The sequence below is a fragment of the Mustela lutreola genome, chromosome 1 (genome assembly GCF_030435805.1).
Source record: "Mustela lutreola isolate mMusLut2 chromosome 1, mMusLut2.pri, whole genome shotgun sequence".
Taxonomy (NCBI): domain Eukaryota; kingdom Metazoa; phylum Chordata; class Mammalia; order Carnivora; family Mustelidae; genus Mustela; species Mustela lutreola.
Window position 1 is genome coordinate 189,366,880 of NC_081290.1, and position 15,217 is coordinate 189,382,096.

A 15,217-nucleotide genomic window follows, 5' to 3' on the forward strand; every position below is an offset into this window, starting at 1 on the left:
CAAGCAAGGGAAACCAAAAGGAGCTGAGGGAGATTGTGGGCACCCTCCAAAACTATTCAGTCAGGGAGGGGACTGCCTATTCTACCGTTGGTTTGGCTCAGAGCCCTACACCAGGTATTAGGGCAACACCAAGAGTCACACGTGGGTCCTAGCAATGTTCCTGAGCGGCTGGGACAATCTCCTTCCCTAACTCGAGCAAGCGGCCGTCTTTGGCCACAGCTCCAATCCCAACCCTATTCGTCCGGCAAAATCAGCTCTGACACCCTCACCCCACCTTCTGCATGACAGCCGGCCCTTCCGCGCAGCGCAGACCTCTTTGACTAGATCGGGTGGGGGTGGGGGGGTGGGGGGGGTGGGGGGGCGGGGGGGGCCGGGGCGGGGCTTGGAAACCGGGAGAGAAGCGCTGATTAGAGCCCCGCCCCAGGCCCGGGTCAGCTGGGTGTTCTCCCCCCGCCCCCACCACTGCACCGCAGCCCCTGCATCCTCCCCATCCCGGGAGGTGGCCAGCGATCCGCGGTGGGAACCCCGCCCCGACCGGCAACCGGACGCTCAGCCTCGAGAGCGAGGCGTTCCGGGGCCCCGCCCCTCTGACGTCAGCCTCGTGGGGCGTAGGCGGGACTGCCGGCAAGTCCCAGCTTTCAGAGGCAGAGCCGCGGAGCGGCGGCTGGAGGCGGGCAGCCTGGGTCCTGCTCCGGCTTCACTCAGGCCCCGGAGGATGCGGCGTGCCCAGGATGCTGCCGCACCTGGTAGTGCTGCTGGCGGTGCTTCTCAGCCTGTGCCTCGGCTCCTGCGCGCACGGTAAGGATCGCGGCCAGCACGGCGGGGCTGGGTGCGCGTCCACACCCCACTCCGGCTCTGCGTCGCCCCTACGTTAAAGTTGTGCGTTCCGCGGAGAACCCCATCTGGCTGTCCCTTCGGAGAGCGGGGAGGGGGTCCGTTGTCTATCAGAAGCTCCCCGGTTCCCTCAAGCCTGAGTCTCAGGCTCCCCAATGTGGAAGTGGAAGAGCAAGAAATTGGTGGGGCGGGAGTTGGATAGAGAAGTTCAGTGACACCCACCCACGCGCCCCCAGTTTATCTTCCATCCATCTCCAAGCGAGTCAGAAACTTAGTCCTGGCCTTTTGTTGTTGTAGTAGTTCAACTGGTAAGAATGTTTTCCCCTCTGGGGAATGACTTTGATCCCCCAACTGACTCCATCTTTCCCTAGCCCTCCACTTAATCTATTTCTTTCCTACACCATCCCCTCTCATCCCAGGTCTTGCCCCCTACTATCACCTGTTGCTCCATCCAATCGATCATCCCTGCTCCTTCTTTAGCCCCAGATGTACTCCCACTGCCACCTGCCTCCTCCTCCCTCCTCCTCCCCCTTAGCTCAGTCTTCCAACCCAGGCAGCTCTCCTGGAAAGTTTCTGCAAGGAAGAAGAGTAAGCCTGGAGAGGCAATGCTGGGGCAGGGAGGCGGAGGCACGGAGAGCGGTGCCAGGGAGAACAGGGATTGAAACTGTGTCTACACCAAAATACAAAGTAAAACCTGCAGTCAGCCATTCACATGATCGAGAGCTGAGTCGGCAATATGCAGCCCCAACACCGCAAAGTCCCGGTGCATTTCTCACTTTCCATCTAACGTTTTGAAATTGAAACACAGCCTTAAGGATCAAAGATACTTTAAGAAAGAAAGCAAGGGACAGGGGAGATGTACTTTCTAAGTGTGAATGATAATTCTAGAAGAAGCTGTTACTAGAGAGATGGTGAGAAGTTAGAGAACAAAGGAAGCCTAAGAGAGAGGCTGGCAGATCAAGAGATATGAAGGGATGGAGGAAAGAAGAGTAACAGACTGGCTAATGGCCTTGGCCTACCTCATTGCACTTGATTGGCAAGACTCTTAGAGTAGGTGTATTTATTACATTCTTACAAATGAGAGGTTCAGTGAGGTTAAGTAATTTGCCCAAGTCACACTAGCAGATGTTAGAGGCTCCTGAAGTTGGGGTGCCCCATGGTGAATAGGGGGCCGGGAGGGGGGGCAGGAGATGGAGTTAGACAGTGGTATTTAGTATCTTACCACAGAGCCAAGGGTGCTGACTCTGTGTGGAAATGTGATCAGCACAGTCTAGAATCAGACCTGCTTCATTCTGTCTGTCCTCACTCAGCCTATAGCACTTCTAGATAAAGGGGAATGGAGCAAGCATTCAGCTTGGGGTTGCCCAAGACATCTGGGAAGAGAAACAGGCAGATGCCAACAAGCAGGATATCTGTGTATCCCCAAGAACTCCAGAGAGGAGGCCCTGGGCTGGAGCCAGGGCTGCGGTCAGGGTGGCGACCAAGGCTGGGGATGGGGGCCAGCCTTGGGATGAGGCTGGAGCAACCACAGGGACTAGCTCATCTGAGATGAGACTCATAGTAGACAGACATACCTCAGCCCATGCCTTCTCTCTGGAGATACATCAGACTCAGCTTGGCTCTTCTTAGCCACCACCTCTGCTTCTGATCACAGACAGCGATCTATGGATACAACACTAGCTCTGCAATCAGACACATGTGGATTCACCCTGCCCCTTATTAGCTCCACTGGCCTTGGGCAACTCACTCAAGCTTTTTGAGCCTCCATTTCTTCTCCGGTAAAGCTGGGGTCATAACTGCCTATCTTGTAGGGCTGGTTGTGAGAATTAACTGAAATAACATATGTAAAGTACTTAGTAGAGAGCCCAGAGTAAAGTAGTCAATAAATGGAAGCTGGTAGTATGATGGCCACCATCACCATCGTCATTGTCATCGCTGGGGGTAGGCTCTGCAAGCTCTGATATTGACACTTTTCTCGCCAGGGACAGAACTGCCTAGGCCGCCATCTGTGTGGTTTGAAGCAGAATTTTTCTCCCATGTCCTCCACTGGACTCCCATCCCGAAACCGTCAAACAGCACCTACTATGAAGTAGAACTTCTGAGGTATGGAAAGGGGAGGATGGAGAAAGGAGGGAGGTGGGTGCGGGGGGATGCACCCATCCCCTTCCACTTCCCTAGCATGGGAAGACATATCTGTCTCGTTATTGAAGTGACACCAGGAAGGATCCTGGCATATATCTATCGGTTGACAAGGACTGATGTATGTGTTGAGCAGTGTGCTGAGAGCTCTGGCATAAGAAAGCAAAAGTATTTCTTTTACCCTCAAGTTTTTCCCATTTGATGGAAAAAATAGGAATTGCATCCATAATATAATTGGAAAACAAGGAAACCCTAAGGGACTGCAAATGTAATTGGGAGAAAGCCTGAAAAATCAGGCCGTACTGCAGTGGGTAGGAGGTCTTCCTGGAGGAGTTGGGAGATGTTAGATATTCCAGTCTAAGAGAAGTTGGTACGAGGTCCCAGAGTCAAGAGAGATCCTCTTGCAGATGCCCAGGACCAGAGAAAATACTTCATGGGAGCTCACTCCCTGGGCCCCTTGCTTTCGTCTTAAAAGAGGTAGGTGTGAACACAACTTTCTCTACCAGTGCCCTGCCTCGTCTCTCCCCAGGTACGGGCAAGAACTCTGGAAGTCCATCCCCAGCTGTAGCCAGACCCAAGTATCGTTTTGTGACCTCACTATGGTGACCCTGGACCTGTACCACAACAATGGCTACCGAGCCAAAGTCCGCACAGTGGATGGAAACCAGTACTCCAACTGGACCTACACCAACACCCGCTTCTCTGTGGATGAAGGTGCTTTTCCTCCCATGCACCTAGAAGATGGCTTTGAGGGTTCCTTCCTGCCAGAAACTCTGATCTAGAATGTGGCTCTGTTCCCGTAGCTCACCATCCAGCCAGGCTTCCCGGCCAAGGACCTAGTTTGCCCAAATGACTAGTCAGGACTTTTGAGAAGATTTAGATGAAAATAGCCAAGTGGTTCAAGATTTAAAAGGAACTGGAGTTGTTTATCCTACAGAAGAGAAGTCTTGGGGTGAATTGGAGGAGCTGAGTCACAAAGGCCAGACCTGTGTACTTACAGGGTTCTGGAAGAGGAAGTGAATCCCTAAGCACTCAGCACAAGGCAGAAAACAGTGGACAGAACTGGATCCAGTCCTCAGTCCCTTAAGGCCGAACTCCCAGGAATCAGGTTGGGAGGCTTTGAAGCAGGGAGATGTTACTAAAGAAGGTTTGGGGGTCTCTCTCAGCAGACATAAGAGAAAAGGGTTAGCCCTAGACTTGATGGGATTTTTCCATTTTACAAATTGGAATTGACCATGTTCTATATGTGTGTGTGGAGAGCCCGCTCTGCAAAATTCAGTCACAAGCAATGGTTTTCAAGGTCTTTGGCTCCCAAGCGCCTGCCCACAGGCCAGTGCCAGCTGGCTACAGAAACATTACCTAAGGAATGTGTTTCAAAATCAATGTATCCAGGGCCCAGCTTCAAAAATTCAAGTTCACTATGTCTTGAATGGACCCACGGCATCTATATTTATAAGGTTCTCCCCAGGGAGTCCTTATGTGCTGCCAGGCTGGAAAACGGTGGCCCAGGTTTTACGGTCGGTAAAGCCTGACTCTAGAGGCCAGGCATGGGTGGGACACCCCGGCCCTCCCCAGCTTGCAGGCCTCATCATTTTGCTTCCCCACCAGTGACTCTGACGGTTGGCAGTGTGAAGCTAGAGGTGCACAACAGTGTCATCCTCGGGAAGATCCAGCCCCCCAGGCCTAGGACAGCCCCTGCGGACGACACCTATGAAAGCATCTTCCCACACTTCCGCGAATATGAGATTCAGATCCGCAAGGTGCCGGGGAACTATACGGTACAGGCCTCCCTAGGGCCACAGGATAGCTGTATTTATAATGCAGTGGACTCCCTGGGTCTCCCTGTCACCGGGGCTGGCAGCACCTTTTGTGCACCCCTGGGGAACTTGGCTGGCAGAGTAGGGAGGGAAGGCATGGGGCGGGGGGGTGGGGATGCTGAGATGACCTCAGCTCTTGCATAGGCAGCAGGGAAAACATTGCCCATGAGTATCAGGCACCACACGACATTTAATAGCTATTATTCCTGATGCCCTCACAGGTGGATATTTTATTCCATTTTATAAATGGGGAAATGAGGTGCCAAGAGTTTACATAATTGCCACGGACACCCCCCCTAAGTAGGGGATCTGGAATCTGCCAGAATCATCCTCTTCCCACCATCTGATTCCAGCCCCTTCTAGGAAGGTCCTTGGCATCTATGAAATGGTCCTTTTCTCTTTTGGTACAAACTCAGTCATGTTAATCAGAGATCCTGAGCTGTGTTGATAAGAGCGGGTTGGTCATTTCAGGGAAAGGACACTGAAGGGGGTGTCCTGGAGCATCTCTGACAGATCCCTTGCTCTCAGCTACCATGGCCCATGAATCAAGGGTATTTTGTTTTTTGCTATGTTGTTTTTGTTTCAGTTCGCAGAGGTGAAGGTGAAACATGAAAACTTCAGCTTCTTACCTCCTGGAGAACTGGGAGAGTTCTGTGTCAAGGTGAAGCCATCTCTGAGCTCCCGACTGAACAAGGGACTATGGTCCAAGGAGGAGTGCATCGTGCTCACCCGGCAGTGTGAGTCTCTGGTTGGGGCTGCTCTCTGGGGCAGGGAGGGGAGGCAGAAAGGGCCTCAAATGATCTTAAAAGCATCAGTTGAGGGCCACCCATGCCAGGGGCAATCTCCTGCACAACCTATGAGAAAGCGCCTACTGTCCCCATTTCAGAGATGTGAGAACTGAGGCTCCATGGGTCCAAACAACTTTCTAGAGCATGGCAGCAGAGCCAGGTCTCCTGATTCTGCTGGAGATGGTGTGCTTCCGAAGAACCCCCCACCCCCACCCTCATGTCCAGACCTGCTCTGTCAGCTGTAGTAGTTCCTGTTTGTCACATCCCTCTGCTGTCCTTTCTTGAGGCTGGGCACAGATAGCCTTCTCCTTATCCCCCCTAATCACTGGAACTGAGCTGACCCCTGCCAGAGGTGCTAAAGCCAGGCTCTCCACAGGTGCTGAGACAGGGGAGGGGGAGGGACAGGGGAGGGGAGAGGACCTGGGGTGTGAAAGCCATGGTCCTGTCCCTGAAGATCTTACAGTCTGGCTGGGGAGACAGGGCATGCCCAGAGGAAGCTGCAAATAGCAACTCAAGGAAGCACATGCCTGACCAGTCATGCCAGGCCAGTGTGGGCAAGGTCCAGCAAAGACCAGAGTGACTCCCTGTATTTTTACCATGCATTTCAAGTCACGAAGAAAACTCACACAAGTTCATTGTCATTTAGCCTCACTCTCACATAAGTGGAGTTAAGGCATCATCCCTGTGTCAGGCAGCCTTAACTTTTTTAACATTCACTCACTGGTAGAAGAAAAAGTTTTGTGTCTAGGTCTGGCTTCAGATCTCATCTTTACCACTTATGTGGTAAGTGACCTTGAGTAAGTGACTTAAACTCTCTGGGTCCCAGATCCTATTCTGTATGGGGATGATAATAGTATTCACTTCCTAAGGTTGTTATAGGGATCAGGTGACATAAGTTAAGCGAGGTGATGGATGATCAGTGCTGTGTACTTCACTATTGTGTGGTAGGCACTATTACCGTTCCCATTTTATAGATGGGAAAACTGAGGCTCAGAGAGGCTGAGTCAGTGGTGGAGCTGGAATTGGAGTCAGGCCTCCGTTCTTACCTGCTGTACCATCCCGCCCCCACCCCAACCCATTCCACATGCTGTGGTGTGAACCGTGTGTGGGGCTAGAAGCACAGTGTGTCTAGTGAGGAAATCCCTTCAGAACAGAGCTTGGAAGTCCAGGCAGGGATTTCCAAGGATCCAGAAGCATCTGGTTGTGGCCTAGGAGAGATCACCTGGGCCATGGACGAGTGGCTCCTGAGAGTAGTCATGGACTCCCAGGAGCCAGGCCACAAACACATCCCTCTGGGCCTGCAGATTTCACTGCGACCAACCTCAGCATCTTCTTCACCTTCGTCCCGCTGCTGTGCGGAACCCTGGCCTACTGCCTGGCCCTCCATCTGTACGTGCGGCGCCGGAGGAAGCTGCCCACTGTCCTGGTAAGTTTCGCGGCGGCCGCAGGCCCATCCCTCCTAGCCAATCCCTCCTAGCCATGTCAGGAGTCCAGCAGACAGGGGGGCTCCCTCCCAAATAATCCCTTCCCTCAGCCCTGGCAGTACAGGAGGGTCCTTGCCCCTTCAGCAAGGACCATGGGGACAGAGGGAAGGCTTAAACGCAAAGCCCAGTGCTAAGAACACTGCCTTCTAAGAGGCCCCCAACAAGGCACATACTGAGTAGTCCCAACACCCTACATGTCATTTTGTAATTATTTACTAGCAACAGGCCATGGGCCCACCCCTTTGCATTCCTACCTCTGAGGCAGGTGAGGTTATTAGCCTCATTTTGCAAGGAAGGAAACTGAGGCATGGAGCGATTATTACAGACACGGGGGCCATAGAGTCAGGAAAACTCAGGAAGAGCCCATTCTTTCCCACCCCTACCAGCTGATGAGGATTTGCGCACCAGAAGAGGAAGAACACAGGACTGGAAGTCCAGCCCTGGGCTGCTGCAAGTGGCAGAAAGCGGAGTGGGGGGTACTGCCTAGGAGCTGGGGTCGTGGAGGTGGCCAGGCTCTCCGCTCCCCTCCCAGAGCACTTCCTCTTGCCACACAGTGCCTGCAGCTGCTGCACTTGGGCTAAGCCAACCCCCAGAATTCAGCTTGCAGCATGCAGCAGCAGTTCCAAACCTCCACCTGTCCCGACTGGGACTCAAGTCGCCCCAAAGGCTGCTGCCTCATCCCCACAGGGGGCATCACTGTGAGGGCCACAGGCTCTGCTGGGAAGGACCGGCTCCATCAGGGAGGCAGGGGGCCCCAGGAAAGGCCACAGCTGGGAGGGCACTCCCCCCTCCGAGGGTTCCCAGGATTTCTAGGAAAAATAGCTGGGAGGGCACTCCCCCCTCCGAGGGTTCCCAGGATTTCTAGGAAAAATAAGGAGACAAAGACCCTCTGGAATTATGTTGAGTAAGAACTCTGAGAAGTGGGAATGCGGGCCTAATTAGGGTCTTTATCCAGGCAGCAAAGACTATGTTCCTAGCTCCAGTGCCCATCCAGAGTGGTAGGATGAGGAGACTGGGAACAGGCAGCCCCTACAGCCTTACAGGATTAAAATGTGCCTAACTGAAGTATGTAATTCATTGTCTCTTCTCTGTGCTCCCGGGAGATTCGGATCCACAGACATGGATGCACCGGGCCAGGTACATGGCCTGCCCTCAGGAAGGGATGAGAAAGCAAAGGGGTGGGGGAGGGGTGGTCCTGGCAACTGGAGCAGGGATTCCTCGCTGGGCAGCTGGAAGAGCATCTAGGATGAGATCATTGAAGTAAGCACCAAGGACAGGCCAGATGTGGTCCAGGAAGAAGCTGATTCTTTTACAGCCCAGTAGGGCAGCCAGCATGGAGTCTATTACTTCTAATGCAAGCCTGGGAAAGAGGCACAGGTACAAAATGCCAAAGGAGACCAGCCTCTGGGTGTTTGTCCCTCTGTGCCATTTGGATCACAGAAGTGAGCTCTCCTGGAGAATATTTTCCTCCTCAAGACAAACGCAGCCCAGCTGCCTTCATCTAGCACTGGCCATCATTGCTAACTTCATGAACAACTTCGAGTGCACAGAGTACTTTAACACTCATATGCTTATTCCCAGCCATGAGCTGTTTGGATCTGATCTTTGGCCAGACAGGGAATTCAGATCAGGACAGTGGACTACAGGTTTGCTCTTTGCAGCTGTGACCTTGTGTGAGTCATCTCATGTCTCTGAGGTTCGAATATCTCCTTAGAGATTGAAGAGTTAAATTCAGTTCACCCAATACTGACCGAGTGCTTTCTCTGCACCAGGCACTATTCTAAGCACTTGCTTAACTACAACATGAGGAGGCAGGTACTGTCACTATTTCTGTTTTATAGGTGAGGAACTAAAGCACAGACAGGGCAAATAATTCAGCCAAGGCAACACAGTTGATGCAAGACAGAGCTGGGATTTGAACCATGCAGTCTGATATCCTTAATCATCAACCTGTGTGATGTTCATAGGAACTCAACCAATAAGAGTTGCATTTGAGTCCAAACTTACAAAGGGAATGAGGATAGGTGTGTCCCAGTGAGTTAGTAAGTCAGTCAACAAACCTTATGAGAGCCAGCTTAGTTTAAGCTCCAGGAACAGAGTGGCCAACAAAACCAGACATCTCCTTTCCTCCAAGAGCTTATATTCTGCTGTGTGTGAGGGGGAAATGTAGCTAGATAGCAGGTTGTGATGGGAGACCAAAAATAAATTTTAAAAGAATTTCAGGAGCCAAGTGCTAGGAAGAAGTAAACTAGGTGAATGTTGAGCATGTCGGAGCACTGCTTTAGCCAGGATCATCAGGATGACCTCTCTGGAGAGGAACATCTGAGCTGAGACTGAACTGATAGGACAACGCAGCCAGAAAGTGCCAAAAGAAGAGTTCCTGCCACAGGGCATAGCATGTGCAAAGGCCCTGAGAGCACTGAGCTGAGGCATTCCAGAGCAGAGAGAACCCTAGTGTGGCTGAGATGGAACAGCAAGGGGGAGAGGGATTAAGTGACTTTCCCTGGGGCTCCGGGCAGGTTGTGAGGAACAGGTCCTCCCCCACTGCTAATTCTGTGCTCATTACATTGCCCCGTGTGGCAGCCACCCCATCTTTGTGCAAGTCACAACTTGGTGGGTGGAGAACTTAATTTGGTGTCTCACATCCAGCATTTTAAAAAAGGAAATGGACAAGTGAGGGTAATAGAGGAGATGGGATAGGACAGGGTAGGATAGACTAGAACAGGAGTAGAACAGAAAGAGAGTAGTAGTATAAGTCACAGACCCAGGTAGTAATGAGAAGTATTTTGTGAAACTGCTTTCAGTTTGTGGGTTATCTATAAACGGGCTATTATGTAACACATTTCTTATTTGGGATCCTAGCCAAAAAAAAAAAAAAAAAAAAAAAAAGTTTGAAACACACTTCTAAATCTATCTAGAGGAGTCTGGCTTGCTCTCAGGTTTGGAAAGGACTGCTGCTGGGGCTGAGAACATTCTCCGTTCCCGGGCCGGCTCCCATTCTGCTTGCCATTCCACCTGGGCTGCTGCAAGCACACAGGCCTGAGCCAGACTGAAAATCACACTGGGAGGAAAGGTAGATTCTGAAGTGAAATAAAAAGTGCAAGTGGCTCCATGGGCCTCTCGGTTAGAGCAGAACCTTCTCAAGCCCGCCTCCTGGCCCCTGGAGTGGGTTCCCACAGGTAACCCTTGCTTCTCTCCTATCCAGGTCTTTGAGAAGCCCCAGCCCTCCAGCTTCATCAGCCGGCTTCCCTACCCCGAGCCTCAGGACACCATCAATCCCCTGGACGAGGAGGCCTTCCCCAAAGTGTCCCCAGAACTGAAAAACTCGGAACTGCACGGCAGCACGGACAGTGGCTTTGGCAGTGGCAAGCCATCCCTGCAGAATGAAGAACCCCAGTTCCTCCTCCCTTCCTCCCACCTCCAAGATGGAGGGACCGTAGGCAAGGGGGCGATCCCAGAGCTGGAGGGCAGCAGCAGCGGCAGCAGCAGCAGCACAGACAGCGGGATCTGCTTGCAGGAGCCCAGCCTGAGTCCTGGCACTGGCCCCAGATGGGAGCGGCAGGTGGGGGACAGCAGCAAGAACCAAGATGACAGTGGCATTGGCCTAGTCCAGAACTCTGAGGGGCAGCCTGGGGGTGGGCATGGTGGCTCCAACAATCCCCTTGGGCCTGAGGGGCCTGGAGAAGAAGACCCAGCCTCAGTGGCTTTCCGGGGCTATCTGAAGCAGACCAGATGCACAGAGGAGAAAGCAGCCAAGACAGGCTGCCTGGAGGAAGAGTCCTCCTTGACAGACAGCCTTGGCCCCAGGCTTAGGACATGCCTGGATGCCGAGGCAGGCTGGCCTCCACCAGTGCTGGCCAAGGGCTATTTGAAACAGGACCCAGGAATGACTGTCACTCCCTCAGGGACCTCAACCGGACAGTGGGACCAGCCAACTGAGCAGTGGTCCCTCCTGGGCATGACCAGCTGTGCTGACCTAGGAGCATCTGACTGGACCTTGGCCCATGATCTTGCCCATCCAGATAGTGTGGCAGCCCCAGTTGGTCTCCTGGGCAGCTTTGACTCAAACCTGGTCACCCTGCCACTGATCTCCAGCCTCCACTCCAGTGAGTGACTCAGGCTAAGGGACTGCTTTCGATTTCAGCTGAGGGCCCCTGAGGGGCAGATGCATGAGGCCAATGTGGGCACTCTTCTGCAAGCCCGGGGTGGGGGGACCAGCGCTCGCCAGGCCCAGTAGGGCTGGCTAAAGGGCCCAGGGCAGAGAGAGAGTCTCTTGCTAAACTCCTGCAGGCTGTAGGGGTGGCGCTGGCCCATGCTGCAGGAGGGCTCCAAAGACTGGGGCAGAGCCTGGAAGGGCAGGGCGGAAATCTCCCCACTCCTTGGTGCTCTTCCTGCGCTGTGACAGAGTATTTGCTGAAGGGAGTCAGTGACAGAGTATTTGCTGAAGGGAGTCATAGGGTTTTCTGGAACTGTGGGGAGATCCAAGCTGAAGTCAGTTCGGACTCAAGCCTCGCCTCCAAAACAGCCAAGGGCCAGGGCTGGAATGGTGGGCGCTTCCCTGCAGGGGTCATTTCTAGGAGGACAAAGAAGGAGCAGACCAAGTTTGATCTCTGGATGGTCCGAGCTGGTCAGCCTGGGATGATCACATGGAGAAGCTTCCCAGCTGGCAGCCCCCCCAGGCAGGGGGCTTGTCATGGAAGATCTTAGGATGTGTCCAGTGGGTCAGTCAGTCGGCCAGCCCCAATTATGGAGCCACCGGGGAGGAGGGGATGAAGCCCCCAAGGCCAAGCCACTTACTCCCTTCACCCTAATGCCGCCACCATCCTGCTGACGGTACCAGAGAAATCATGGCTCTTTGTATTGGGCAAAACTCAGCCCTTCAGGTGGTCTTGGTGTGGGCACCAGCTCGCCTGGCCCAGAGGGTCAGGGTTGGGACCTGCGCTTGCGTTTACTGCTAGCATTGAGCTACAGATCCACAGGACACAGCACTGGGCTCCGACCCCTGCTCTTTCAGCATCCAGCTGTGTAGCTTGGGCCAGCCACTTCTCAGAGGCCCTCTTAACCTCTGATAACGCATGTGGAATAATGACTCAGTGTCCAGTGGGCCCTCCATGCTGGATGGTAACCAAGCTGGCGTCAGGCCTGACGTATCCAGCCTGGTGTGACCCCGGGCTGGGAGGAAGTGGCTGCAGAACCCGTATGTGCACACAACGGCTTTTTCACATGCTGGGGGTTAACAGATTTAGCAGAAGTCCACACTAAGAGGACCACCTGGCCCTGGGCCCGTGAAGGGGACAGGTATGGGCTCTGCCTCCCCACAGTCCAGGTTGGGTTCTACCTTCAAAGCCAGTTTACAGTGCCTGGGCAAGAAAGCTTGGTGGGGAGCGAATGACAGGCCTGGGGTTTGCCTGCCCCCCCAACCCGGGTCACCCCTCAGCCCTGCACTTTTCTGTGGCATTCTGAGAAGGGACACTAGCTCAGAGAATCCACCAAGACGCACCCCCGACTCCCTCACCACATCATACCCGGAGGCTCTGATGTGCCCCTCTGATACCTGAACTCCCTCTCGAAACTTGAGCTGGAGGGAGAGTTCCTCAGGGTTCTCTTGAAAGGTTTATTTATTTATTTTGTTCACGTATTTATTGAAGCAGCAGCATGGTCCAGTGCAAGGATTCTGGGTATCTCAAGAACCTGGAGGTTCTTGTTCTGACTCCATGGTTTCCAGCGTCTCCTCATCTGTAAACTGAAGGGCCTCAGTTTCTTTATCTGTAAAACTAGAAAGCCACACCTGATGTGTGCAATGGACACGGGTGCGGGGTCACCAAGGTGGTGGGTGTGAATGTGCCTTGCATGACAGGCTCTGTAAATCAGCCATGTATGTTTTTTACTTCAATAAATTGTCAGGACCTCAGGAATCCTGTGAAACCAGTCAACTTTCTGATGACACGGTGGCTGGTGGAAGCCTCAAATTGTTGATAACTGGGGTTGATAACGAGTTAGATGTGTCATGTCGCTTTAGCAGCAGCAAAGACTCAGCTCCAGTCAGAATGACACAGGTAGGCGTCCTCACACTAACCTGAAGTATGGAAGGGACTGGAAGTTTCTTTCTGAAGGTTGAAAAGTAAATGCAGAACATAGTGTTTTGAGTGTGGCATCTGACCTGTTGGAAAAGAGATCAGACCTACCTGGAGCCTCACCACCTGCTCCCCTCGACGTGGAGGGGTGTCACGGGGTGCTTCTCATAAGTGCGGAAGCCATCTGCATTTGCTTCTGAGAGAAAGCCTGCTCCTTCCACGAAAAGCCACACGTGGGTTTGAGTCTCTCCCCAAGCTCAGCCTTCTGAATGAAGCACACTCAGGGCCCCAGCCAGAGTCTCCAATGCACTTTGCCCTTTGTCCCATCCTGGATCCTCAAGGAGGTGAATGGGGACACCTCACCCCTGTTCCTCTGTGTCACCTCTGACAGCACTTCTTGCCGTCTTGCGCTGAGGAGATACAGTTCTGGGAAGTGCCAATCCTGGCATTACCAGAGATCTTGGCCAATACCACACCATTTGGAAATGCTCAGACGTTTGCCATGGAGGCCTCCTGCCCTGTCCTGTTGGTAAGAGCTTTAGGGTCTCCTGGCATCGGGTGTGGCAGATGGCCTCTGGCCCCAGGAAGAGGCCCATGAGGCATGTTGGATGGAGAGCAACAGAGAGGTGAATACGAAGATGGAGAGAATAAGAGGAATCAGCAACCAGTTGGGCAGGAAGAGACCAAGCGCAGAGCAGCTAGAAGAACCAAGTCCAAGGATGTGGGCTCTGCTGCAGGCCTTGCCGGCTTTCCTCGGGAAGCATGAACAGGAGTTCCCACTGGGTCTCCTGCCCAGCCCAGCCGATGCTTGTGGGGGAAACGGAGTCCTTCCTGCAGCTGGCGCTGAGACACTCATAGGCTTCTCCAGAATTGGATTCAAGACCCTCACAGAAGGCCATTTGTTCTTAAACTGAGTAAGCTCCTTCGAGGGCTTTTCCAGGCTGAGGAATGTGTGATTCTGGGTTTCTATGAGCTAACGGAACTTCCTCTTAGTAAGGAGAGGGGAAATGGACCAACGCTGACTGAAGAGGAAATTTCTATTGAACTGTGTTTTCCTGGCTTTCTAAATAGCTGTATCAAAGAGCCTGCCTTGTCTTCCCTGAAGATCTCTACCCCCACCCCAACCCCCTGGGAGGTACACAACATACCATCCCAGAATACACACAGTGGTGGGGTGAGGAGACACACCCCATGGCACACACTGCCCTGTTGGATGGGAGCTCTCACAACCCCACGTGGGGATGACAGAGACGGGCGCTGTGGGCTGTGGCCACCTGGGACAGCAAGCTGGTGGCCGTGAGAGGCAGGCTCAGGCAGTGAGGGCCAACTCTATGTAGCCCCAACCCAGAGGACACCAGGTAGTGGGAGGTGTGACTCATCCATTTCCTGTAGTGCTTGTGGGTTTCAAGGTTACTTGGAAAACACATCCACAATTTGAAATTAAATGCATATTTATTAATGATTCACAGCACCTTTCCTCACTATCAGTTTGATCTTAAATTCATCTAGCTCCCGTAAACATTCGACCCAGAGCAGGGTGGGGGGAGTAGAGCCAATAAACACCCTGACAAGGAAGGGTTGGGTTGGGTGGAATTAGTGTTTTAAAAAGTCTGTGAAGTGTGTAAACCTGGTGATTCATAGACCTGTACCCCTGGGGATAAAAATATATTATATGTTTATAAAAAATAAAAATAAAATAAATAAAATAAAAAGATAACCATGGCCAAAGCATAAGGCATGAGTCAGAAGGGACAAGGCAGAACATAGGGAGACCTGGTTGGAGGTGCGTGTAGTCAAACTTTCATTTCTTCAAGAAACATTTTAAAGCACCTACTGCATGCTGGACATGGTGCTTAGCCAGCCCTGGGTCCAGATGGAACAAAAGAGGTGCAGCTTCATGGAGGGAGCCATCTGGCTATGAAGATAAACATCAAGTAACAGACTAGCAGACACATCATTACAATCAGTGGTGAGTGCCATGAAAGGAACTCAGATGGGAAAATAAGGAACGGAGACTAGAGGCAAAGAAGCTGAAGAGGAAGTGGTCTTAGTTTGCTTGGGCTGCCATAACAAAATACCAT

General features: G+C 52.7%; 1 protein-coding gene across 3 annotated transcripts; it reads left to right on the top strand.

Moving 5' to 3' along the window:
* The first annotated feature begins 607 nt into the window (after positions 1–607).
* IL10RA (interleukin 10 receptor subunit alpha) lies at positions 608–12,977 on the top strand. Of its 3 annotated transcripts, none has more exons than XM_059182015.1 (7): positions 608–798; positions 2,817–2,937; positions 3,503–3,687; positions 4,582–4,733; positions 5,377–5,527; positions 6,883–7,004; positions 10,268–12,977. In XM_059182015.1, the coding sequence occupies exons 1-7, from the start codon at positions 732–734 to the stop codon at positions 11,174–11,176; spliced, it is 1,707 nt and encodes a 568-aa protein (XP_059037998.1). In that variant the 5' UTR covers positions 608–731; the 3' UTR covers positions 11,177–12,977. The 3 variants fall into 3 exon arrangements, with proteins under 3 accessions (XP_059037998.1, XP_059037990.1, XP_059037980.1); XM_059182007.1 differs by having other exon boundaries at positions 610–798; positions 2,823–2,937; positions 4,582–4,751; XM_059181997.1 differs by having other exon boundaries at positions 614–798; positions 4,582–4,751.
* The last annotated feature ends 2,240 nt before the right edge of the window (positions 12,978–15,217 follow it).